Genomic DNA, 26,729 nt, shown 5'->3' with positions numbered 1-26,729 from the left:
TGCTGCGGGGGCGGGGCGAGAGGCTAAAGGCTCAGAACGCCATTGGTGGAGTTGCACACCGTTCATCCCCGCCCCCCGTAGGGGGCGGGAGTGACAAAGTCCCAATTTCCGGTTCCGTCAGTACCAGGAGCCCGGTCGAGATGGAGGAAGATGCGACCGCAGGCCATCAGTCGCCCGAAACAGAGGATAGAGTGGGAGCTGCGGCCTAGAGATCCGCGCTTGGAGTTCACCTCAGACGGGGCGGAACCGCCCTGATGTGAGAAAGTAAGAAACCACCGACTTGGGGTGCCAGAGGACTAAGGTCTCCGAGGACCTGGACCTGTCAGGGAGGCAGCGGGTGCCTGAAGTGGCCGGCTGCAATTCAGTGGGAGCCCACCACGCAGTTTGGGGAATGAGGGGCGACTCCAACGAGTCATCTTTTCCTGTCGGAGGAGCATGAGTTTCGCTGACAGCGAAAGAAGCATGGCGAGAGGCATGGCGAGGCGGCATCTCGGGGGCCAGGACAGAAGCAGCTTAAAGGGGGTGTCATGTGGAGTAGGTGAAGAGGACTGTCATGTGGTGTCTGTCATGAGGGATCACGTGGGCACCTATGGAAGACCGAAGGAAGGCTGGATGGAAATCGCTTCATGCCCCAGAGGGGAGGTTGTCTTGAAGGGAGAGGTTGGAGGCATGCCAGGGAACTTCCCTAAGGAAATGCATGTTCATTAGGACAGGTGGGCAAGCATGTAAATATATTCACATTCATGTGGTAGATAGCTCCCAGGATGCAAAGCCTTGATGCAGTTGCAGTAAGAAGTACAGAGGAACAGAAGTAAGAAGCAAAGATGTTTCCAGCACAGAAGTGGGGACCAAACCCCACGGATGTCCTGTCAGGGGTTGTAGGTGGCTATTTGACTTGCGGGGGGGGGGGTTGTTGACTGAAAAGATTTGAATAAGTCTAGAAGTCATCACTGAGCCCAGTCCTGGTGACAAGTCAGGATGGAGTCAGAGGGCTCCTAACCTAGTCATAATGGTCTGGACTCCTAGAGTAGTTGTTATCATTGTTATAATACTGACAATCCTTAATATTTAAGGCAATACTTTCCAAACTCTGATATATGTATTAACCACCCAGAGATCTTGTGAGCATGTTGGTTCTTACTCAGCAGGCCTATGGAGCATCCTGAAATTCTGTATTTCTAACAAGCTCCCAGATTATGCCCATGCTGCTGGTCTGTGCACCACTCTGAGTAGCAAAGATTTAGAGCAGCACTGTCCGGTAGAGCTTTCTGAAATGGTAGAAGTGCTTTGCTGTTAACAAAGTGCTTTCACACATTAGCTCATGAGAATTGCACCACAGTGACATAGCTATGGCAGGCTTTACTAGCCCCATTTCACAGATGAGGAAACTGAATTTCAAAGAAGTGACTTGGTTCCAATCCTACTAGTAGGTAATGGAAGTGGAACTCAGACTTGGATCTCCTGACTACTAGTGTTCTTTTCATCAAATGACCTTACATTCCAGGTGACACTGCCTTGTCCTGAACCAGGATCTTATTTCAGAACCTAGTGAACAGTCTGGTGTGGTTTTTCTGGTACAGGGAGAAGGGAAGTGGAGAAGGAGGTATACCTACTTGGGCCAGTTTGTCCCTTTCCTCTGATGGGCTCAGCAGTGGGGGTTCTGCCTCTGACATCTCATTTGATGATTTCAGGACATCCTGGGTCATCTGTTGGGTCTCCATATGAAGCACTTTAACCTTTGTGTCTAAGCTGTGTTAAAAGATGGGGGAAAATTCAGAATTGGAGCCGTGAACACAAATAAGGATCTGGGAAAGAGCCATAAAGAAGCTGGGCTGATTGAATTGGAAGAAAGGAAGGCTGAAGGAAGTGAGCATACAGGTATCTGCATGGAGGATTTTCCAGAGGGTGAAACACAAGGAACTGGTTTTGATATTTCAGCGGGAAGTTTGGAGGTTAAATAACAAGGAGCAGGTTGAGATCCCAACTTTTAGGAGCAACCCACCTTTCAAAGGGATAGAGGGGGTGGGTGCAGTGCCTTCCCCTTCAACTGTAGAGGCTCAGCCCTCTGTGGCATGACCCTTAGTGGCTTCTTCTGTCACCATGGTAATGATAGAAGTTACCTGCTTTGGCCGTGGAGAGTCCTCCCTTCTTTCTGGGAATTTAAAATAGACTGGCACATGTGAGAGATGGAGGAAAGTGGGGAAATGGGGCGCTGGGTGCTGCTGTAGGATTTCTCATCAGGAGTTGTTGGCACTCTGTCATTCAGTTTGATAAGTTGAGACGGTGCCCACAAAACCAGGTCCTAGAACAGAGTCCTTTGTGGCTCTGGCTCTCTGCCCTGCTCAGCACACAGTATCCATGAGCTGGGCAGGAGTCCTTGCTTGAGCCCTGCTGTATTTGTCCTGTGATGACAACAGGCCTACCCAGCCACTCAGCTCAGTCACTCCACAAGCACGCTGGGAAAGCAGAGGCAGCTCTTGGTTTCAATGGAATAAAGCGGAGAGAAATCCCTGGGCATCTGCTGCCAGGAGCTTATGCTTAACCCTTGGGTGACTGGCAGTCATGAGGGCATTAATTCTGCCTCCCAAGGGTGGGAATGGCCTGGCTTTATACTGAACAGAGTGATTTGTGCTGGAACTCCTCATCTCCCATGAAGTAGAGGGCATGATGGCGTAGAGGAGCAAACTTGGCTCATATCCTGCCTCCGCTAACCAGCTGTGTGACCTTGGGCTTGTTCCTTTTAACCTATTTGTTGTACCTCAATTTCCTCATGTAGCAGAAGTGTCTTAACTGTGTAGAGGTTAAGTTGTAAGGATTACTTGAGGTAATAGGTGTTCAGTAAATCCTAGTGTCTCTCCCTCTTCTCCTCCTCTCTCAGTGGAAATGGACACATAACCTTGGGACCCTGGATGCCAAACACCCTGTTTGTTAGTGATACAGTGATCCCTTTCTCTTGAAGGGCCTTAAAGGAGAAGTTTGCCGCACTGGACTTGATGGGTGTCCTGGGCTGAGGCTGGAGGAAGGGCCGCTTTTGCCCACAGCAGGTGGCACATCAGTGTTCCAGGGGTTCTCCTCCTAGAACCCCATCTCTAGCTCATTTCCCATGGCCTAGATTCTCTGTTCTGGTCAACCCAGTTGTTTCAAGCCATTGTTTTCTCCCTTTCACTGTCCACATGTATTCCTCCATTCAAGCTGCTTTGTCCTCCTCCAGGAAGCCTGTCTTGGTTACATGTGCCTCACCCACACATGAGGTTTTCCCTCAGCTCACATGTACTCAGTTTGCACTGCAGGTATCTTATACTTTAATGAAAGTGATGCAGTCCAGCTCAGGAAATTCCAAAAAGCTAACCTTGCTTCCCCACTGACTTATATGGTAAACCAAGAAGCTGCTTAGGCTGGTTGGGACCTTTGGTTGGGGAAGGTGGTTGAGGATGAACTCTGGTTATACACTTGACATGAGATTTGTCAAGGCTTTGGTGCTGGGACTGCCTGTGTAGAACTTCACCTCTCTAGAGTTGTCCTTTTGATGTGGCCACCTCCTTTCCCATCCCTTAAGGATTTCTCTCAGAGCTTAGGGAGGCCCTGATTTCCTGCTTCCTGGACTTTAACTTCTCACTTTACCCTTCTGGCTGAAAATGTCCAGTATCCTACACAGGAGCACATTACATTGTCACTATGTGTATGTCCAATATATGATGTCCTCTCATTTGACATTTCTTTTTTTTTTTAATTATTTATTCATTTATTTAATTTTTGGCTGCATTGGGTCTTCACTGCTGCACGCCGGTTTTCTCTAGTTGCTGAGAGTGGGGGCTACTCTTTGTTGCGGTGCGCGGGCTTCCCACTGTGGTGGCTTCTCTTGTTGCAGAGCACAGGCTCTAGGCACATGGGCTTCAGTAGTTGTGACACACGGGCTTCAGTAGTTGTGGCTCAAGGGCTCTAGAGCACAGGCTCAGTAGTTGTGGCGCACGGGCTTAGTTGCTCTGTGGCATGTGGGATCTTCCCGGACCAGGGCTCGAACCCAGGTCCCCTGCATTGGCAGGTGGATTCTTTCTTTCTTTTTTTTTTTTAAATTAATTTAATTAATTTAATTTATTTTTGGCTATGTTGGGTCTTCGTTGCTGCATGCGGGCTTTCTCTAGTTGTAGTGAGCGGGGGCTACACTTCGTTGCGGTGCACGGGCTTCTTATTGTGGTGGCTTCTCTTGTTGTGGAGCACAGGCACTAGGCGCGCGGGCTTCAGTAGTTGCGGCATGCGGGCTCAGTAGTTGTGGTGCACAGGCTTGGTAGTTGTGGCACACAGGCTTAGCTGCTCTGTGGCATGTGGGATCTTCCTGGACCAGGGCTCGAACCCATGTCCCGTGCATTGGCAGGCAGATTCTTAACCACTGCGAAACCAAGGAAGCCCCTCATTTGACATTTCTTAAGTTGAAAGCTCCTGATTTTATACAGTTATTACAGTTGTAACCTTATTAGTTTTGTTTGAAACTTTAGTCAGTGGATACACTTAACATGAGGGCCACATGTACATTAATTTGCCCTGGTTTCTTTATCTCTGTGTCTTATATCTGTTCCCCAGAGGGATACTGTGTCTCTTTGAAGAGACTGAGTTTCTCAAAGGCAGAGTCTCTATATCTTTTCTGTCACTTGAATCTCCCTTCACTACCTAGGGGCTGAGGTTATTGTTTATATGCTTGGGGATGAAAGAGGCCAAGCCTGTTCTCTACCCTGTAGTTAAGACTCTTCAGGGAAACTGCTTAGCTCTCAGGTGGTTCTCTTCTTTCTCTAGAGTGAGTTATCTAATAACCAAAGAGGACTCTGACCTTTGGCTTGTTCCTAAATTTCTAACTCCTTTCATTAGAAGGAAGGGAGGTGTGTGTGGGGGGGTGCCTGTGGAGTGAAAGCCCCACTTGCCTTCTTCCTCGCACTTTCTTCTAATGCAGACTGGAGAAGGTGTAAGTGTAGTGAATGTGGGTCAGGAGGAGCTCAGAGGGGCCAGCACGGGAAACCAGAAATAAAGTGAGGTGAGTCAGCTGGTAAATGGTGGTAAAAGAGGCACCCTGCTGAGGCTCAAAGGCCCAAGGCCGAAGGCCATGTCTCCTCAGTAGGCCCAGGAGTGTCAGAAATGGAGCACTTCCCTTTAGCCTTTAGGAACCTCCAGAATGTCACTTAGTGACATCCCCATTAGCCCACTTAAAGGCCATGTGGTTGGTTTGCCCACAGCATCCTGAGCTGTCTGGGTGAGCTAGAGAAGGAAAAGGAGACTGGGCCATGACACCAGGGCCTGGCCAGAGGTAGAGAGACCTGAATAGCCGATCTGATAAGCTGGGGGTAGGGAGCTGAGGTGGGAGTGGGCCCACGGGAGTCACTGAGGTGAGAAACAATTTTCAGAAGAGGGGTCCTGAATTGGGACAGACTGGTAAAGGAGAGAGAAGAGGGCACTATCCCGATCCATGAAGGAAGAATCAGGCAGGGGTTGGCAGAGCCAGACTGGGTGAAGTCTAAACTTTGGAGAAGTGAGTACCCCAGGAGCTGAAGCCTGAGAATGGGGTTTCAGAGCCCATCCAGGAGGGGAAAGTGCAAATTCTGATCTCCTTCACATTCCCTCCACCCTGCTCAAATCCCCAGGTCTCCAGACACAATGGAGGACAAACGTAACATCCAGATCATCGAGTGGGAACACCTGGACAAGAAGAAGTTCTACGTGTTTGGTGTGGCAATGACAATGATGATCCGTGTCAGTGTCTACCCATTCACCCTCATCCGCACTCGCTTGCAGGTTCAGAAAGGCAAGAGCCTCTACCATGGGACCTTTGATGCCTTCCTCAAGATCCTACGGGCAGATGGTGTGACTGGCCTCTACCGGGGGTTCCTGGTCAACACCTTCACCCTCATATCTGGCCAGTGCTATGTTACTACTTATGAGCTCACCCGGAAGTTTGTAGCTGACTACAGCCAGAGCAACACAGTCAAATCACTGGTGGCCGGTGGCTCGGCCTCTCTCGTGGCTCAGAGCATCACAGTGCCCATTGATGTGGTCTCCCAGCACCTGATGATGCAGCGCAAGGGTGAGAAAATGGGCCGCTTCCAAGTGCGAGGGAATCCAGAGGGACAAGGGGTAGTTGCCTTTGGCCAAACCAAGGACATCATCAGGCAGATCCTGCGGGCTGATGGACTTCGTGGCTTCTACCGGGGCTATGTGGCTTCGCTGCTTACTTACATCCCAAACAGTGCTGTCTGGTGGCCCTTCTACCACTTCTATGCAGGTAAGCAGGGACCAGGAGGGTGGGGGTGGAGGATGGTTACTAATGGACAGAGATGCTTTTGCTCTGTGCATGTTGAATCCAGGAGGATTCAGAGATGAGTAAGACATGGTTCTTCCCTTCAAGGAGCTAATATTATAGTGGAGGGAATCAGACAAGTAAAGTATATGACTGTAGGACATAGCGTATGTTCTCGATGAATCAGGATCAACTCAGTTTAGTGGAATATTGGCAGAGAATCATAAGGTGGGGAGGGACAAAATCCATAGGATTTAAAGGTGAAAGCAGTGGAGCAATGGGTAATAGCTTTTGAGTTGGATGCCTTTCCTTACTATTTTTTTTTTCTTTTTTTAAAAAAATTATTTATTTTATTTATTTATTTTTGGCTGCGTTGGGTCTTCGTTGCTGCGCACGGGCTTTCTCTAGCTGCGGCAAGCGGGGGCTACTCTTTACTGCGGTGTGTGGGCTTTTCATTGCCCCGTGGCATGTGGGATCTTAGTTCCCTGACCAGGGATCGAACCTGTGTCCCCTGCATTGTAAGGTGGATTCTTTACCACTGGACCACCAGGGAAGTCCCTCTCCTATTTTTCTAATGGTGCTTTTTTTTTTTTTTTGGTAGCTCTGTCTCTTCTTCTGTTTAACACAGTCTTTCATCTGGAGTATTTGGTAAAATTCAGATACATGGGCTCCACCTCGACCCTTTGTATCAGATTCTTTGGGAATGGATGCTGGCAATCTTTTTTTTTTTTTTTTTTTTTTTCTGGCAATCTTAATGTTAGAGAACCTTCCTAGGAAACGTGAGAATTTTCTCTGGAGTCTGTCCTCGCCCCTCTCTCCTCATTTGATTTCATTTACAATTAGAGTTGTCCTTTTCTAATATGTCCAAAATTTCTATTTCTGTTCCCAAACTTACGTGTCCAGAGCTCTGGACAGACATCCTGGCTGTTGGACCTTTTGACCTGGAGGCATGCACTTACATCTGAAATTTGTTTCAATTAACCATTTTTCATCCCAAGCTGGCTTTCTCTTCTGACTTACTTTCATGTGTCAGTGGCCATGTTATTCTCCAAATCACTGAAACTGAGGCCTTGGGCATAGTGCTTGGCCCCTTGTCCTTGTCCCCACATCTAGTCCTAGTGACCCTGGAATGTCTTGTCCAACTTTCTCTCCATTCCCACTGCCTTTCCTGAAAACCATTCTCTGTACCTACCCTCTTGGACTATTGCATCAGCCTTCTAGCTGTTCCAAGTCTCTTCCTTCCTATCTACACACAAGTCCCTAATGGATTAACTTTATTTATTTATTTTTAAAATTTTATCAATTTATTTATTTTTGGCTGCTTTGGGTCTTCGCTGCTCCGTGTGGGCTTTCTCTTGTTGTGGTGAGCGGGGGCTATTCTTCATTGCGGTGCGCGGGCTTCTCATTGTGGTGGCTTCTCTTGTTTCAGGGCACGGGCTGTAGGCGCGAGGGCTTCAGCAGTTGTGGCTCGTGGGCTCTATAACACAGGCTTAGTAGTTGTGGCGCACGGGCTTAAGTTGCTCCACGGCATGTGGGATCTTACCGGACCAGGGCTTGAACCCGTGTCCCCTGCATTGGCAGGTGTATTCTCAACCACTGTGCCACCAGAGAAGTCCCCCTAATGGATTAACTTTAAACTCTGGTTGTGATGTTCAGTGGCTCCCACTGCTTACTCAGTAAAATCCAAACTCTTCAGCCTGGCTTCACCTCCCCTTTTCAGTGAAACATCCTGCTGTTTCCCTATGTATAGTCTATGCTGCAGCCAGGCCAGTTCACACACCGTTCCTCCACCATGCATCATCTCTCCCACCTCTGCTGTATTCATATCCCTCTGCTAGATGCCTTCCAGGTCCACTTACCCTGGTGAAATCATGACTCACTGGCTCCTCTCCCATCCTCTCCATGTATCTCTCAACTCAGAAATGATCTTTCCCTCCTTCCAACTCCCATGACATTGCTTCAGTCTTTCTTAAGGCAGTTAGAACATTTGCCTTGATGTTATTTGTATGTGCCTATCTCTTCTGTTATTTGCACAGGTTCTTCTTTTTTCTTAATGCTTTTTTCCCCCAGCTTTATTTTGATATAATTGACTGGAAAGTTTCTTGGAAGGGGGTGGAAACTAACATTTACTGAATACCCACTGTGTACCACACTCTGTGACACTGTGTGTCTCAGGGCCTGGTGAATTGTAAGTGCTCAGTAAATATTTGTTGAGAGAGTAGACTGGTTTCTGTCACTCCATTTTGCTTAAAATCTACCAATGCTGCCTTATGGGTATTTACAATAAAATCTAATGCTTCTCACGGTCAATACAGGTCTATGTGATCTGGTCCCTGTCTGCTTCTCCAGCCCCATCTTGTGCTCCTCTGCCCTTACTCACTCTGGTCCATTCTCACTGCCCTTCTCTCAGTTCCTGAGACACACCAAGCTCTGTTCTCACCTCAAGGCCTTTGCAGATACTGTTCTTTCTGCCTGGAATAGCCTTTCCCCTGTTGTTTGTGTGTCTGGGTCCTTCTCATGCTTCAAGCCTCAGCGTACATGCCATCTTTGCAAAGAAGACTTCTTTTTAAAAAAAATAATTAATTAATTAATTTGTAAATTTTTGGCTGTGTTGAGTCTTTGTTGCTACGTGCGGGCTTTCTCTAGTTGTGGTGAGAGGGGGCTACTCTTCGTTGCAGTGTGTGGGCTTGTCATTGCGGTGGCTTATCATGTTGTGGAGCATGGGCTCTAGGTGCGCAGGCTTCAGTAGTTGTGGCACACAGGCTTCAGTAGTTGTGGCACACAGGCTTCAGTAGTTGTGGCTCGCAGACAATAGAGCACAGGCTCAGTAGCTGTGGTGCACGGGCTTCGTTGCTCTGTAACATGTGGGATCTTCCCAGACCAGGGATTGAACCCCTGTCCCTGCATTGGCAGGTGGATTCTTAACCACTGTGCCACCAGGGAAGTCCCAAGAAGACTTCTTTACCCAGTTGGAAAGAGGGCTCTCCCTGTTTTCTTTTTTTTAATTGATTTATTTTTAAATTTTATTTATTTATTTATTTTGGCTGTGTTGGGTCTTCATTGCTGCGTGCAGGCTTTTCTCTGGTTGCGGCGAGTGGGGGCTACTCTTGTGGTGTGTGGGCTTCTCATTGCATTGGTTTCTCTGGTTGTGGAGCACAGGCTCTAGGCGCGTGGGCTCAGTAGTTGTGGCTCATGGGCTCTAGAGCGCAGGCTTAGTAGTTGTGGCGCACAGGCTTAGTTGCTCCGTGGCGTGTGGGATCTTCCCAGACCAGGGCTTGAACCCGTGTCCCCTGCACTGGTAGGTGGATTTTTAACCACTGCGCCACCAGGGAAGCCCTGTTTTCTTTTGTAGCACCTTGTTTTCCAGATGCTGCCTTCCAGTGGTTGTGAAATGTTTTCTTCTCAGGAGCAACAAGACACCCTTGAGGCAGAGCCACCAGTTCACTTTGTTTCTTTCTGTATGCTGACCCTGGGGAAGAAAGTGATTAGAAATCCAGGGGAGAGGTGGTTCTGGTAAGGCTTAAGGAATTCTGTCATGCCTTCGGACTTGGAAGCCCTCGCTTCTGTCCTGCCAACCTCCACCATCCTACTTGTTTCCTAATCTTTAGTTGCCTGGCCGTAAATTACCAAAACTAGGAGCATAAGAAAAAAAAAATATATATATATATATATATTTTTAAATCGAAGTATAGTTGATGTATAATAGTTTATAAATTACAGGTGTACAATATAGTGATTCACAATTTTTAAACGTTATACTCCATTTATAGTTATTACAAAATATTTGCTATATTCCCTGTGTTGTATAGTATATCCTTGTAGCTTGTTTGTACCTCTTTTTTTTTTTTTTTTTTTTTTTTGAGGTATGCGGGCCTCTTACTGTTGTGGCCTCTCCCGTTGCGGAGCACAGGCTCCGGACCCGCAGGCTTAGCAGCCATGGCTCACAGGCCCAGCCGCTCTGCTCCGCGGCATGTGGGATCTTCCCGGACCAGGGCACGAACCCGTGTTCCCTGCATCGGCAGGCGAACTCGCAACCACTACGCCACCAGGGAAGCCCTTAATCCCCTACCCCTATATTGCTCCTCCCCCGCAAGAAGAAATTCTTAAAGGTATTATGGTGACTGAATTGTACAGAGAAAACTGAGAGGGAACCTTTGAGATGATAAATCTATTTTACATCCAGTCTCACTCAGAGTAAAAGCCAAAGTCCATGCAGTGGCTTCAGGGCCCTACCTCTTAGACTTCATCTACTGTTCTTTCCCTCATTCATTCGGCTGCAGGCATACTGGCCTTGGTGCCAAAGACCTCAGGCATGCTCATGCCTCAGGGCCTTTGCATAGGATGTTACCTCTGCTTGGAAAGTTCTCGCCACAGATCTATAAGGCTTATACTGTCCTTTAGGGCTTTGCTTAGACTTCACCTTCTACCCTTTCTGCCCTTGGCATTCCTTATCTCCTTTTCCTGCTCTATTTTTTTCTATAATTAGCACACAACATGTCTGACATAGTTGTATATTTTGCTTTTTATTTATTTATTGTCTGTTTTCCCCCACTAGAATGTAAGTTTCATAAGGGCAGGGATTTGAGGCTATTTTATTCACTGTTGTATCTTTAGAACCCAAAGTGACTGGCTCGTGGTAATCACTCAATAAATCTTTGTTGAATAAATGAACGAACTCTTGTCTCTCACCTTCAGAGAGGGAAAAGCAAAATAATTCAATTGCAGGTGAACTTCCTAGTGACACTGGGATTGGGTGAATCTGGATATTATTCCATTTTCTTCATCAGCATTTTGAAAAATGAATTTTCCTTTCTTTTTAAAAATTTATTTATTTATTTTCGGCTGTGTTGGGTCTTTGTTGCTGCGCGCGGGCTTTCTCTATTTGGGGCGAGCGGGGGCTACTCTTCCTTGTGGTGCGCTGGCTTCTCATTGCGGTGGCTTCCCTTGTTGCGGAGCACAGGCTTTAGGCGCGTGGGCTTCAGCAGAGTTGTGGCACGCAGGCTCAGTAGTTGTGGTTTGCGGACTCTAGAGCTCAGGCTCAGTAGTTGCGGCGCACGGGCTTATTTGCTCCACCGCATGTGGGATCTTCCCTGTCCAGGGCTCGAACCCATGTCCCTTGTATTGGCAGGCGGATTCCTAACCACTGCGCCACCAGGGAAATCCAATTTTCCTTTCTTGATATAGGCTGAAGAAAAGTTCTCACTGTAGGATATGATTTTCCCTTTTAATTGTAATTGTTTTTATTTTTTAAAACATTCATATGGTTCAAAATTCAAAAGGTAAGAAAGGGTATGCAGTGAAAACACTCCTCACCTACCACAGTCACCCAGCTTCCTTCCTTAAAGACAATTAGTGTTACCAATTTTTAATGTATCTTACCAGTTATCCAGTGCATGTATAAGAAAATATGTGGTGTGTGCTTTTCTAGCCAGTGAGTTGTGAAAAGTAGAGCATAAGCATAAGAGTTTTACATCAGGAGTGATTTCTGAAAGGAGTCAGCAAGCAAGGAGGTTTTGAAATCCCCTTCTCCAGAGGAATTTTGTCCTATGCAAAATGACTTCTGGAAGGGGCCTGAGATTTAAAAATTTTTGTTGGTTCAGGGCTTCCCTGGTGGCGCAGTGGTTAAGAATCCGCCTGCCAATGCAGGGCACACCGGTTCGAGCCCTGGTGCAGGAAGATCCCACATGCTGCGGAGCAACTAAGCCCGTGCACCACAACTACTGAGCCTGCGTTCTAGAGCCCACGAGCCACAACTACTGAGCCCACGTGCCACAATTACTGAAGCCTGCATGCCTAGAGCCCGTGCTCTGCAACGAGAAGCCACCGCAATGATAAGCCCGCGCACTGCAACGAAGAGTAGCCCCCACTCGCCACAACTAGAGAAGGCCTGCGTGCAGCAACGAAGACCCAGTGCAGCCAAAAATAAATAAATAAATTTATTAAAAAAAATTTTTTGTTGTTGGTTTAGATGGAAGCAAAGATGGGAGTTATAGGGTCTAAGGTGGCTAAGGACGGAGGGTTTGTCATCACTGGGCCAACTGGTAGAAAAGGTTTGGGGCCGTGTGGAGTGGAACCTCATGTCTTGAGGCATTATCTTTCCCTTGATTCCAGAGCAGCTCTCGTCCCTCTGCCCTAAGGAGTGCCCTCACATCGTCTTTCAAGCCATCTCGGGGCCTCTGGCTGCAGCCACTGCTTCCATCCTCACCAATCCCATGGATGTCATCCGAACCCGAGTACAGGTAAGACCAGTCTTCTCCCCTACCCTCCTCCCAGATAAACCATTAGAGGTGTGATCTTCAGGCCCTCCAATATTTCCTGACCTCTTTGTGTCATGGCCCTCTAGTCTAGCCAGCCTTCTCCTGGTCATCCAAGCCTCTTCCTTGTGGTTATGCTTACCATCTACTGAAACCAGCTGAGCACTTTGAATCACCTAGAATGTTTCTGTCATCCTGTCTGCTACCTTGCATGCCTCTACTCCTTTCCTTGCCCATGCCTCTAGGAATTCTTACTGCTTTCTTCTAGGCTTTCATCATAATAGCATAGCCTATCAACCACCTTTTCCTTACCTTGTAGCTTTGTGGTTATTAGAAATATGATTTTAGTTAATTTCGTAAGTCTATCTAGCTTCTCCACTTGGCTGTGTGCTCTCTACAGTGAAAATGACTGTCCTTGAACAGGTTTCACAGATTGTTCTGTGTGGACTCAGCACAAACACAGACAAAGCCCTGGGTGGTGTTGTCCAGAAGTTATAGTCCCTGTCTTTAGTCAGCTTAATGACAATTTCACAGCCCTGAGTCCAAGGAAATAGAATCTGAATGATAATGTATAATATACACATGGTAGGTTTTGCTATATAAAGCTTCAGGTGGAGGGACTTCCCTGGTGGTCCAGTGGGTAAGACTCCACGTTTCCAATGCCAGGGGCCTGGGTTCGATCCTTGGTCAGGGAATTAGATCCCGCATGCATGCTGCAACTAAGAAGCCCGCATGCCACAACTAAGAAGCCCACATGCTGCAACTAAGACCCAGTGCAGCCAAAATAAAAAAATAAATAATAATAAAATTTAAAAATAAATAATAATAAAAGAAAATAAATAAATAATCATAAAATAAATAAATATTTTTTAAAAAGGTTTAGGTGGAGAGAATGGGGGAATTTTAATATCTGATTTGGGTAACTTAACAGGACAGCTGTCCAGGAGAGTGTGGTCATTGAGTTACAGTGAGAAGGAGAGGGAAGGAAAATAACCTTAGCAGATGGAGGTGAAGTCAGCTTCCCTGACACCAGGATGTTGGGATGGAGGTGGCTGGCAAATCTAGGTACAGTTGACTCTTGAACAACATGGAGTTTAGGAGCACTGACACTCCGCATAGTTGAAAATTTGAGTATAACTTGGCCCTCTGAATCTGTGGTTCGCCATCCACAGATCGCATAGTACTGTAGTGTTTTGGGGTTTTTTAAGTATAAATAAAAATGAATTTTTACGTAAATCATTTTGGTATAGATTATAGTCAAAGATATTTAAACACATTGTGGGTAATATAAGCAGGCAGTTCAATTTTAAATTCAATTTTTTATGTAGTAACTCTGCTACCTATGTACAATTTTTTTTTTTTTTGCGGTACACGGGCCTCTCACTGTTGTGGCCTCTCCCGTTGTGGAGCACAGGCTCCGGACGCACAGGCTCAGCGGCCATGGCTCACGGGCCTAGCCGCTCCGTGGTGTGTGGGATCTTCCCGGACCGGGGCACGAACCCGTGTCCCCTGCATCGGCAGGCGGACTCTCAACCACTGCGCCACCAGGGAAGCCCCCTATGTACAATTTTGATTTATTTCCAGAGAAGTAAAATAATCTCTTTAAATTTAATGTTAGCGTAAGCATGGAATTCTTAAATTAACCAAGTGTGTACTTTAGAGAAACAGGAATATATCTTGACATGTTTAGAGAGATATGCAATCCATAAAGATTAAATAGCAATGGTAAAGTCTTCCCGGTTATTTTATTTATTTTTAAAATTTTTATTAGTACTGTAGTGTTACTTGTTACTGCTGGAAAAAAACATACTGCATATAAGTGGACCCATGCAGCTCAAACCCGTGTTGTTCGAGGGTCAGCTGTGTATTGGTCCCTAGGAAAGTATGCGCCCCCTCCACGACCCACACGTTTGAAAATGAGTGGCATCTGATTGGTTTGCAAAATAAAGTGTATAGGTTCCATCCTTATTCTCTCCTGAGCCTTGTTCTGGGTGTTCCATGAGGAGATTCAAGGAAAAGGACAGGTCCTTACTTTGAGGAGTTCCCAGGCTGGAAGAGACAGCACATATGAGGACCAGGGCCATAGCTAAAAAAGCCCTTGACGTGGCTGTGGATAAGTGGAGGATTAGGGGAGCACAGGTGGCCAGAGGAAGAAGGGAAAGGGGGAATGTGGAGGAGGGCGCTAAAGGAGGCAGAGAGGAATGGGGAGACGTTCTTAGTCAGAGATGGGACCACCTTGTGAATAGAGGGAAGTATAACAAGGAGTGTGTCTGTCCTGCATTGGCTGAAGGTCTGAAGGGGCTAATCTCTAAAAGTGTAATTTGGTGGCAGGTATGGGGGTGGGGGGGAAGAAGAGGGCAAGACTATTAAGAAAAAAGAGAGAAAAGATTCCAGTATGATAGGGAAGACAGGTCACAGGGTGTGTGGGAGATGACAGGGTTGGAGGGGGAGGACTCTAGCCATGGGGCTTCAGAGGGATTGAGATGATCAGAATCAAAATCACTGGTAGAGAGAGCTGAGACAGGCTGGGACCTGGGCCCCTTTGCTGCAGTGCTGCAGGGCTTGCACATGGACACACCTCTCCTTGAGCAACGGAATACAAAGAAACTATATGGGACTAAAAACAACTGTGTGCATGCCCAGTTGGGGCAAATTCTGGACCCAAAACATACAAAGAAACCAAAAAACCCAACTGCCACTTTTGAAGTGCCGGGAGCAAAAGCAAGGTACTGTGCATGCTCCCTGCACACAGCACCACCTAAGGGGCGGCAAAATACCTAAGCCACCCCTCTGGCCGGACTCCTGGACACACCCCTACCCTCACCCCATATAAGAAACAAGCTTACCTCCCTTTGGGGAGTGAGCAAGCAAAGGAAGCTCTTGTTTGTTCGTGCTCCCCTCTTGTGCAGCAAGGGCCCCAGTAAAGCCTTGCCTGAATTTCTTGCCTGGCCTCTAGTCAATTTCTATTGCTTCGGGAAGGCCAAGAACCCTGGCCCGTAACAGAGCTGCAGAGGCCCTTAGAGGTGATTTAATCCAGCCTCCCTGAGACCAGAGAGAAGCACTTGGTCCAAAGACTCATCACTATGTAGTTTATCTAATGATATTAATTATAACTAACATTTATTGAATACTTCCTGTCTGCCAGGCACTGTTCTCAGCATTTACAAGTATTCTTTTGTTTACTTCGTAGAACAACCCCACAGGGTAGGTATTATCATTACTATTTTATATTTGAGGAAAGTGGGGTGCAGAGTGTTAAGTAAAGTACCTGAGATTACGCTGTTAGTAAATTGTGGAGCAGAATTCATACCAGGCAGTCTGGCACCAGAGCCCATACTCAGTCACTGTGCTGAACTGTCCCGCAGAAGCAGAGTCCAGCCCTCTGATTCCCAAGTCTAATTCTTTCCACTTTAGCCTAAGGCAGAGGGAGATTGGGTAGAGGGGCTTTGACTGCAGACCGTCGTCCTCCAATGCGTTGACTTTTCCAGGTTGAGGGCAAGAACTCCATCATCCTGACCTTCCGACAGCTGATGGCAGAAGAGGGGCCTTGGGGCCTCATGAAAGGCCTCTCCGCCAGAATCATCTCAGCCACGCCCTCAACCATTGTCATTGTGGTGGGCTACGAGAGCCTCAAGAAACTCAGCCTCCGACCTGAGCTGGTGGACTCAAGACACTGGTAACCAGTGATGGGGAGAGGAGCCTGCTGTTTCCCACACTACTCTGAGTCGGGCAGAGAGGAGAGGGTAGCACCCTCTTCAGGTGCCCCACCAGATACCGAGTCCAGCCCTGGGTCAGGGACAGAGACTTTGAACTGCTCTTGCTGAAGAGGCTCCACGCCTGGATCCCCTGCTCTCATTTTAAAATTTTCTTGCCAAACTGGGCTCACTCATTCAGTACAGGTACTGTCCTGCCCTAAGGAAATCCACTCTCCCTGCCAATCCCACTCCATCCATCCCCTGCCAACCCTTCTCTGCCTTCCCCCTCCATCTGTGTCCCTGAGATCCTGAGAAGAGCTGCACATAGAACTTGCTTACTACCACTGGTTCTTCCTCTTGGGCTTTCAGCCCAGATTCCAAGCAGTTGCCATCAGCCCTTTCCTGCTTCATCTCTTAGGCTTGATTATTTTTATTTTGGGACTGAGCTGCCCACCAGACTACTCTGCTTTTCCCTGCCACTGGGGGCAAGGTGCCAGGCACTTTTGCACAGGGAGTGGGAGCAGCAAAAACCTCTGGTTCTCCAGAGCACTCATCCTCTCTTTGGAGAGTTATTAGGTTGGGGAGAAATGTTGATACTTTATTTTGTGTGTGTATTTTTCTGTGAACCAGGCTACTGTCTTAGTCCTGCTAAAGCACCAATCCTGCATTCAGAGCCCACCCCTTCCTCAGACAGGTGGAAAAATATCATGTAGCTTTTCCCTCGATCCCAGTTATCTATCCCTCCCAGTCCCTTCAGTCCCAGCAGCCTCAGGATATATAAGCTGTTTTTTTCCTCCTGGCCCGGATGACTACAGTGGTGGGCACAGCTCTAAATAGATCAGACTGTCTGGGACACACTGGACTTGGAACACTACCCTGAAAAGTCTGGTTTAGAGAGTAGTTGGTTTGGAAAGTGACAGGAGTATATGTGTGCCCTAGTGCATCTCCCTCGACCAGCTGAGCCAAACCTAGGAGAGGGCAGTGGAGGTTCTCAGCCCCAGGCAGTCATAACACACATATATACCCCAATCACTTGGACTCACAGAAACAGATGTTGTCTCACAATGGGAGTCTCTGAGATGTGGAACTGTTTGTGTTTTTCTTGTCTCTGATCTGAGGAGTCATCCCGGTCATGGTACCCTCTGGAGAGATGCTTGGAGGCGGGTAAAGGGCGGGTCAGGAACTCACCCAATACCAGGACCACTGCATTTACCAGCCTGATACTGCCGAGATGATCTGTTGAAGCTCTCAGGAGCTAGATGATGAGTGCTCCTTCCCTGCCTCATCCTTCCCCCACAACACACACCTCCTCTACCAAGCTTGTGTTGCAGGTGAGGAGAGGTGCAGTAAATGGAATGAGAAGAAGGCATATCAAACCCTGCACTTTTACTTGAGACATCTGGCTTGGATGACCCTTCAAACTTTCTTATTGGTCCCACCCCCTGGGAGAGGCCATGGTGCCAACTTGAAAGGTGCTAGCTACCTGAAGCCTTGATATTTCTTATGGCTGCCCCACATTCTATCCCCCAGGCAAGATCAGAATCTGAATTCTCTACCTTCACCACCACCACTGCCCATCTTGGGCTCTATCTTTGAGGGTTATTTTCTCTTTTGCTTATTTTTATTTTTGTCTGTCCCTTCTTGCGCTTTGTCAAGAGTCCTCCAATTTCTATTCACAAATGGTCATCCAAAGGGTTGGGCCCACAGATCATGAATCTTCCTGCCTCTCAGTCACTCCTTTACCCTAAGAACCACCAACATAATAGAAGCCAGGGGTCCCTCCTTTCTTTTTAAACTCATCCTAGTGAGACCTTTGGAGGTTGGTTTTCTCAGCTCCGCACCTTCCCCTCCCTACAGTCTTGTCTTCAGTCCTTCCCCACCATTGCAAAGTGGGTAAATTATCAGGGACAGGAGGTAGTCTCCTGCTTCTCATGTCTTAGGTTGTTTCCATCCCAGACTCCTCCAGACTCTTTCTTCTGTTTTATTTTATTGTACAGTATTTCAGTCTTTCACCTGTTTCCTCTGTCTGTCTCTCTCTGTCACACACACAGTTTTAAAGGATGATGGGCATTTACTAAAAGGGACCCCTGGCCCCTACTTTCCCATCTAATATTTTAGGGACAGGGATTGGGTTTGGTTAAAATGCCTTGGTCGGGGTGGGATAGTGGGCTTCCATTTTCCCAGGACCATGGATCTGGACCAATTGGAATTTTTGATATATTGGTCTGTAGCCAAAATTGGAAGAAACTTTCGGGAGACTGGGCAAGACGGGAAACCTGATGGGAGTATTTAAGGACAGGGGAATAAAGTGCAGATGCAGTTAACATTTGATAAAATGGACTCGTGAATATTAACAGCGAACATTCACTGTTGCACTGTATGAAGTCTCCGAAGTGTAATTAAACGTTTTTATTGAGTCCTTGAGCTTTGCGCTTATTTTGCCCGCTTGCCGAGAAAGTATGTTACGTAAGTGTATTGTTCTTGTATTAATACGTGTGTAACCCTCCGCCTCCGGCAGTTTCCCCTCCCCGCGGCTCGGTGATAGACATTCACTGCTTCCAATCGGAGGCGCGCAGTACCGGGAGCGGCCAATCGGGGGCTTCGGTGGGCGGAGCGGCCGGGCCAGTTAGCTTTGGCGGTTTTATTTCAACATGGCCGAAGCGAGCGGCGTCAACGTAGGCAGCGGCTGTGAGGAAAAAGGGCCTGAGGAATTATCTCAGGAATCTGCGCGCCCCGGCACTACCATCTCGAGGGTGAAGCTTTTTGACACCATGGTGGACACTTTCATCCAGAAGTTGGTCGCTGCTGGGAGGTAAGGTGGAGGAAGTGAGGCTGAATGCCAGTCTCGCAGTAGGTTGAGGTGGGCGAGAGGCAAAAAGAGGGTTTGTCCCGCCAGAGTCTAAACCCCGCGAGACCAGGACGGCCCCAGGGGAACCAGCCCAGTCACGTGGGTCTGGGGTTCTGGGTTATTTATTGGCAGTCATATTCTATTCTCAATTCCGAAGCTTCCGGAAGTCACGTGATGTTTACTATTACATAATTAGGTAATGTGGAGCACATTTAGGACAAGTAGCTACTCCTTCCAGTAAACCTAGGTTTTGTTTTTTGTTTTTTTTGTAAATAATGGATGCACTTATAAATTTATTTTATTTATTTTTGGCTGCGCTGGGTCTTTGTTGCTGCCTGCGTGCTTTCTCTAGTTGCCACGAGTCCGGGCTGCTCTTCATTGTGGTGCGCAGGCTTCTCATTGTGGTGGCTCCTCTTGTTGCGGAGCAGGGGCTCCAGGCGCACGGGCTTCAGTAGTTGCAGCATGTAGGCTCAGTAGTTGTGGCTCGCGGGCTCTAGAGCGCAGGCCCCGTAGTAGTGGCGCAGGGCTTAGTTGCTCCGTGGCATGTGGGATCTTCCTGGACCAGGGCTTGAACCCGTGCAGTTTCTTAACCACTGCACCATCAGTGAAGTCCCCAGTAAGCCTAGTTTTGATTATAGGTGGTTGAGAGGAAAGACACAGGCTTTGGAGTTAGATTTAGGGTTCAAGTCATGGCCCAACTTAAAGTGAGCGAGACTTAACTGCTCTGTGCCTGCGTTCCTCATAAATAAAATGGGAACAATAGTACTTTTCTCATAGGGTCGGTCTTTCTGAGGTTTAAATGAGTAAAAACTCGGAAGGCTCTTAGAACAGTGCGGGCTACGTAGAAAGCATTAGACTTCTAGCTGTTGTTATGGAAATAGTAATAACCTTCACTGGGTGGTTGTGAGGACTAAATGTATTGCCATAGAAAGAAACACTTCCTCTCTTGATTTCTACTTTATATGAGCAATATTCTAACAATGCTGTTGACCTGAATTGTTGGACACTTTAATCAATAGAAATTGATATGGGCTTCCCTGGTGGCGCAGTGGTTGAGAATCCGCCTGCCAATGCAGGGGACGTGGGTTCGAGCCCTGGTCCGGGAGGATCCCACATGCCGCGGAGCAACTGGGCCCGTGCGCCACAGCTGCTGAGCATTCTCAAGCCACAACTGCTGAGGCCCGCATGCCTGGAGCCCGTCCTCCGAGGCGGGAGAGGCCACCGCAGTGAGAGGCCTGCCCGCTGCAGCGAGGGGAGGCCCCCGCTCCCTGCAACTAGAGAAAGCCCATGTGCAGCAACAAAGACCCAACGCGGCCAAAAATAAATAAAATAAATTAACCCCCCCCAAAAAAAATGAATAAAAGAAAAAATATTTTTTAAAAAAAATAGAAATTGATAAGAGGAGAAATTCAGGCAAGGCTTTATTGAGACTCATGCTGCTGCATGAGGGAGTGAAAACAAGTTACAGGTGTCCTTGCTCATTTTTCTGAGGGGGAGTGAGCTGGTCCCTTAAATGGGGTGAGGGTAGGGGTGGATCCATTGGTCCGCTGGAAAGGTGGCTTAGGTGGTCTGCCCACCCCCTCAGTGGTGCTGTGTGCAGGGATCATGGGCAGTACCCTGCTTTTGCTCCTGACACCTCGAAAGTGACAGTTGGCTTTTTGGTCTTTTTGTATCTTGATCAGAATTTGCACCAACTGTGCATGTATGTAGTTGTTTTTAGTCCCTTATAGTTACTTTGTATTGTTGTTTGAGGAGACGTTTGCCTAGGTGCAAGCACTGCAGGAAAGCGTCCCAGGTCCCAGCCTGTCACAACAGTATTGGACACTTTAAAGGAAGAGTTTTGTCCATGGTCCCATACCCCAGAACATTAATGCTGAAACACTGTTATCAGAACTTTAAGGGGTCTGACCACAGCCTGTTTTCCATCCACCCTCTATGTCCCCACTACCCCTGTTCTTTAACATCATCAAGACTCTCATCTGCTCCCTATTTCCTTCCCTCCTGGTTTTAGGACTTTACCTTTCCTACAAAAACCTTATGATACATCTCTTCACTCACTGATTCACTCAGCAAATATTTGAATGACTGTTCTGTGCCAGGCGCTGTGTCAGGTGCTGGGGATATGATAAAGCAGACAAGGCCCCTGTCATATTCAGTGGGTAGAGACATGAAGTAAACAAAATAATCATAGAGTTTGGTAAGGTAATGAACGAGCAACTTAAGGGAAAGGAAAACACTAGATAGGACAGTTAGGAGATTCCACTCTGAGGAAGTGACATTGATATGAAACAAAGAATAGGAGGGAACCGGCTTTTCAAAGAACTAGAGAAAAAGCTTATAGGAAGGAAGGACAGCTTGTGCAAAGGTCCTGAAATGGTCAGGGCGTTCTAGGAGCTGGCAGAGTGAGAGGAAAATCAGAGGAGGCCGCACAGGCAGGTGACAGCCTTATCAAGCAGGGCCTAGTTTCCATAGTAATAAATTTGATAAAATAATTTGTAATCATTTTTATGGCCCATTCATGACACACCATCATTTTATGTCCAGGCAAGACCTCTCCATTGATTGATTGATTGGCTTTCCCTTACTCATTCTTACCCTCCTCTCTCCTCCCCACAGGCCCTGCTTTCTGTTGGCTATATGTCCTCCATTTATTCATGTATTCATGTACAAATGTTTTTTGGACATCTCCAGTGTCTCAGGCTCTGTTTTAGGAGCTGGAGATACAGCAGTGATCAAGATAGGAAGGTCCCTGCTCTTGTGGAATAGACTTTCTTGTGCCACAAAGAAAAATAAATCAGCGTGAAGGAACAGAGAGCAATGGGGAAGGGGTCTAGGTTAGTGTGAGTGCAGGGAGGTGACATTTGAATAAGTCTGCATCCTTGTAAAGTGTGTTGTTTTGGCTGTGTATTTTTTTAAAATTTGTTTATTTATTTTTGGCTGCGTTGGGTCTTTGTTGCTGCATGAGGGCTTTCTGTAGTGGAGGTAAGCAGGGGGCTACTCTTCCTTGTGGTGCGTGGGCTTCTCATTGTTGCAGAGCACGGACTCTAGGTGTGCAGGCTTCGGTAGTTGTGGCCCATGGGCTCTAGAGTGCAGGCTCAGTAGTTCCGGCGCACGGCTTAGTTGCTCTGCGGCATGTGGGATCTTCCCAGACCAGGGCTCCAACCCATGTCCCCTGAATTGGCAGGCGGATTCTTAACCACTGCGCCACCAGGGAAGTACCCTGTCTGTGTATGTTTTAAATTTATATGAATGATAGTTGTGCTGCATATGTCTTTTTTCACTTAATAGATTTTTTTTTTTAAGATCTAAGCATATACTATAAATGCATATGGTTCAGAGCTCTCAGTGCTGCTTGTCATTTCATGATATGCATCCAGCACTTACCCATTCCCTATCATGGCACCTGGTTGCTTCCAGCTCCCTCCTCCACAAATTATGTCAGGATACATCCCCTCACAGACTAGTGCTAGAATTTCTCTGAGGTATATAATGGATTGGAATCACGGGATCCAAGGGTTTATATCTACCTATGTTTTGTCAGATTGCTTTCTGGAAAAGCTGTTCCTTTCTCCTGTGTCCTCACCATCACTGGGTATCTACCATTCTAATATTTGCTATTCTGAAGGTGTGAAAGGGGTATTTCATTATTATTTTAATTTGCACATTTCTGATTCCTCATAGGTGTGGGCAATTCCTTATATACCTCATTAGTCATTTGGCTTCCTTTTCTGTGAACTGCCTACTTATTTTCTGTAGTGTTTTTGGGGTTTTTTTGGACCTTTTTTTTTTTAATTGGGTTTTTTATCTTGATGATTTGCTGGAGTTCCCTGTATAGTCTAGATATCAATCCTTTGTCTGTTTCAGACTGAAGAGGAAATAGCTGCCTCTATTAGATGTTAACTTTGTCTATGATGTCCTTTGAGTAACAGAAATCCTTCATTAAATAAAAAATTACACAGATTTTAGTTTCTTACACTTTACCCCAGGAAGATGAAGCAGAAAGAGAAAGGTAGTCATCCCAAGGGACCTTCTCCCAAGCAGTATGGATACTCATGACTCTTCTCAGCCTTTGCACTAACTTCGCATCCTTCAAACAGTCATAATAAATTGCTAAGTATTGCCTAATCAATTTGTATTTTAAAACCCTTAATTTTCATGTAATTCATGTTTTTCATTTTATGGCTTGTGCTTTTGAGGTCTTGTTTACAGAGGTATACCAATGCCCAGGTCACAAAGATAATCTCCAGTGTTTTCTTCTATTGGCTATTTTATCATTTTACTCTCTGCTCTAAATCTGTGATCTGTCTGGATTCAGGTGTAAAGTGGTAGTCTCAGTCAGTCTTATTTTTGTTGTTTTCCCAGTCATTGTCAACTAAACAGTTCGTTCGTCCCCATTGCTTTAGGGAGCCCCTTTTATCGTATGGCAAGTCCCTCCGCCTATTGTGTCCCTGGGTCTCTCTTCTGCCCCAGATCTATTCACCTGTCTTTGTGCCAGTGCATATGGGTTCTTAATACCAAACCTTTGTAGCAAACTGTAAATCTGGTACAGCAAGTCCCTCTTCTCTCTTCACTTTAAAATTGACCCAGCTATTTGAGAACCTTGATTTTTTTCCTTGTAAACTTTAGAATGAATTTTTCTGGATCCTCAAAACATTCAGCTGCAATTTTTGGTATGTATTTTTGGCAAATTAAGGAAGTCCCTGTCTCATTCTAGTTTTCTGAGAATTATTAAGAAGATCATGATTCGGTGTTGAACCTATCAAATGTTTTCTTCCCCAGTTAAGAAGATCATATAATTTTTCTTTAGTTCATTAACGTTGATGATCTACATTGGAAGATTTTATGGAAGTTAAACTATCTTTGCATTCTTGGAATAAATCTACTTAATTATGATGCATTTAAAAAATACAGTTGGATTTAGTTAGATCAGTGTTTGTATGCCATAAGTGAAATGGGCCTATGGTTTCTTTTCTTTCACTGTCCTTATTAGCTTATAGCACCAAAGATATATTAGCCACATATATCCCTCTTCAGGAACGATTTATATAAAATCAGGATTATCTAGTCCTCAAAAGTTTGGAAGAGCTCATTTATGCCTAGAACTTTCTGGGGTTGTCGAGGACTGGCAGTATTATGTTAAAGAGCAGTGATGCAGTAGGCACCTTTGTTTTGTCCTCAAAGTGTCCCCGTAGTGTTTGTTGCAGATTTTTGGTGTTTCTGTTTCTTTAACGGCTACAAGTCTGTTTAGATGTTATTTCTTCTTGCGACAGATTTGCCATTTTACAGGTTCCCCCCCAGAAATTTGTCTCTTTCACCTGTTATATTAACTTGTAACTGTTTGAACTGTTTGAAATTATTAATTTAATTTTCATTATTTCCCTTTTTTCCATTATATGCTGTTTATTTTCGACTTTATGTAGCCAGAGTTCTATCTTATTAATCTTTTTAAAGAATCAGCCTTTTTTTTAAAAATTTCTGTGTTTTGAGGTTACTATTGGTCTCTTTGTCTTTGTATCTATCCTTATTTTTTTTTAATTTATTTAGATTTATTTTATTAGTCTCTTCACAAATTCTTCCTTCCTTTCTTTCTTTCTTTTTTTTTTTCTTGGCGGCGCCATGCAGGTTGCAGGATCTCAGTTCTCAAACCAGGGATTGAACCCAGGCCACGGCGTTGAAAGCCTGGAATCCTAACCACTAGGACACCAGGGAACAGCTCCAAAATTCTTGAGTTGAACATTTAACTCTTCTTTTTCAGTCGTTTTTGTTTTCTGAAAAATGTGTTTAAAACCATAAATTTTCATATAATTACCGCTTTTGCTGGTTTCTACAAATTCTTATATCTAATATTTTCATAGTCATTTATGTTTTTAAATTGAGATTTAATTCATATACCATAAAATTCACCCTTTAATGAGTGAAATTAGTATATTCAAAAAGTTGTGGAACCGTCACCATTATCTAATTCCAGAACATTCTTTTCACTCCAGAAACGTTGTACAGTATTCATTAGCAGTCACTTCCCATTTCTCATCCCAGTCTCCCAGCTCCTGGTAACCATTTACTTTCTGTCTGTATGGATTTGCTTTTTTTTTTTTTTTTTTTGTGGTACGCAGGCCTCTCATTGTTGTGGCCTATCACGCTGCGGAGCACAGGCTCCAGACGCGCAGGCTCAGTGGCCATGGCTCACGGGCCTAGCCTTTCCACGGCATGTGCGATCTTCCCGGACTGGGGCATGAACCCATGTCCCCTGCATCGGCAGGCGGACTCTCAACCACTGTGCCACCAGGGAAGCCCTGGATTTGCTTTCTCTGGACATTTTATATAAATGGAACCATATAACATGTGGTCTTATGTGTCTGGCTTCTTACACTTAGCTTAATGATTTCAGGGTTCATCCGTGTTATAGTATATATGAGTATTTCACTCCTTTTTATGACTGAGTAATAATTCCATTGTATGAATATACCATATTTCATTTATCCATTCATCAGTTGATAGACATTTGGAGTTGTTTTTAATTTTTTTTGTCTATTATGAGTAATGCTGTTATGAACATCTGTGAACAGGTGTTTTCAGTTCTCTTGGGGATATACATAGAAGTGAAAATGCTGGAGTGTATAGTAATTCTATGTTTAACTTTTTCAGGAATTGCCAAACTATTGTCCAAAGCAAGTGTACCAATTTACATTTACACCAGCAGTTTCTGAGGGTTCTGATTTCTCCACATCCTCACCAATACTTGTTAGGTCTATCTTTTTAATTACAGCCAGTAGTCATCCTAGTGGGTGTAAATTGGTATCACATAGCATCTTGGATTTGCCTTTTCCTAATGATTAATGATGCTGAGCATATTTCATGTGCTTATTGACCATTTGTGTATCGTCTTTGGAGAAATGTCTATTCAAATTCATTGCTCATTTTAAAAAAATTATTTTTTTATTTAGTTGTGACAGCTCTTGCAGCAGGCGGGCTCCTTAGTTGCAGCAGGCAGTCTCCTTAGTTGTGGCTCACTGGCTCCTTAGTTGCGGCACATGGGCTGCTTAGTTGTGGCATGCATGTGGGATCTAGTTCCCTGACCAGGGATCGAACCCAGGCCCCCTGCATTGGGAGTGTGGAGTCTTAACCACTGTGCCACCAGGGAAGTTCCTCATTGCTCATTTTCTAATTGGGTTATTTGTTGTTTTATTGTTAGCTTGTAAGAATTCTAATTTTGAGAAGTCCAATTTAGATTACTTATTAATTTTATTTATTTAGGTTAAAAATTGAGAAGAGTTTTTTCTTTGGTTGCTTGAGCTTTTACTGTCATATTTAAGAAAACATTGTGTAATGCAAGATCACGAAGATTTACACCTATATTTTCTTCTATATAGTTTTAGCTCTTACATTTAGGTCTTTGATCCATTTTGAGTTAGTTTTTGTATGATATGAGAAAGAGGTCCAATTTCATATTTTTACATATGGGCATTGTCATTTAATTTTATGTACTTTGTAATTTTCCTTACCATTTCCTCTTTAACCCAATGATTATTTAGTAGTATGTCATTTGGTTTCCAGACATGTAATTTTTAAAAAGTTTTCCTTTTGTTGCAATTTCGAATTTTATAGCATTATGGTGAAATAACACAGTTTGTGGGATGCTGATTTTTTGGGAA

At 45.6% G+C, this 26,729-nt stretch overlaps 2 protein-coding genes across 9 annotated transcripts in view; both read left to right on the top strand.

Moving 5' to 3' along the window:
- The first annotated feature begins 43 nt into the window (after nt 1-43).
- SLC25A44 (solute carrier family 25 member 44) lies at nt 44-18,653 on the top strand. Of its 5 annotated transcripts, none has more exons than XM_022559589.2 (5): nt 44-264; nt 1,692-1,878; nt 5,628-6,265; nt 12,392-12,519; nt 16,023-18,653. In XM_022559589.2, exons 3-5 carry the CDS (start codon nt 5,641-5,643, stop codon nt 16,212-16,214), a joined length of 945 nt encoding a protein of 314 aa, XP_022415297.1. In that variant the 5' UTR covers nt 44-264; nt 1,692-1,878; nt 5,628-5,640; the 3' UTR covers nt 16,215-18,653. The 5 variants fall into 5 exon arrangements, with proteins under 5 accessions (XP_022415297.1, XP_022415296.1, XP_022415298.1 ...); XM_022559588.2 differs by having other exon boundaries at nt 44-713; XM_022559590.2 differs by lacking the exon at nt 1,692-1,878.
- Nucleotides 18,654-18,747: 94 nt separating this feature from the next.
- Nucleotides 18,748-26,729, top strand: part of PMF1 (polyamine modulated factor 1) — a 24,932-nt gene continuing 16,950 nt past the window's right edge. For all 4 annotated transcript variants that reach the window (XM_022559594.2, XM_022559592.2, XM_089913846.1 and 1 more), the window contains exon 1: nt 18,748-19,041. In XM_022559594.2, the coding sequence (XP_022415302.1) occupies nt 18,881-19,041 (161 nt within the window). In that variant the 5' untranslated portion in view covers nt 18,748-18,880. The remainder of the gene's footprint in view (nt 19,042-26,729) is intronic.

This window comes from Delphinapterus leucas, chromosome 1, assembly GCF_059928025.1.
Source record: "Delphinapterus leucas isolate spDelLeu-1000000601 "Yukka" chromosome 1, BTC_Dleu_Yukka2, whole genome shotgun sequence".
In the NCBI taxonomy this organism is placed as follows: Eukaryota; Metazoa; Chordata; class Mammalia; order Artiodactyla; family Monodontidae; genus Delphinapterus; species Delphinapterus leucas.
Note: the sequence above shows the minus strand (reverse complement) of the source record. Positions and strands in the feature narration are given on the sequence as shown.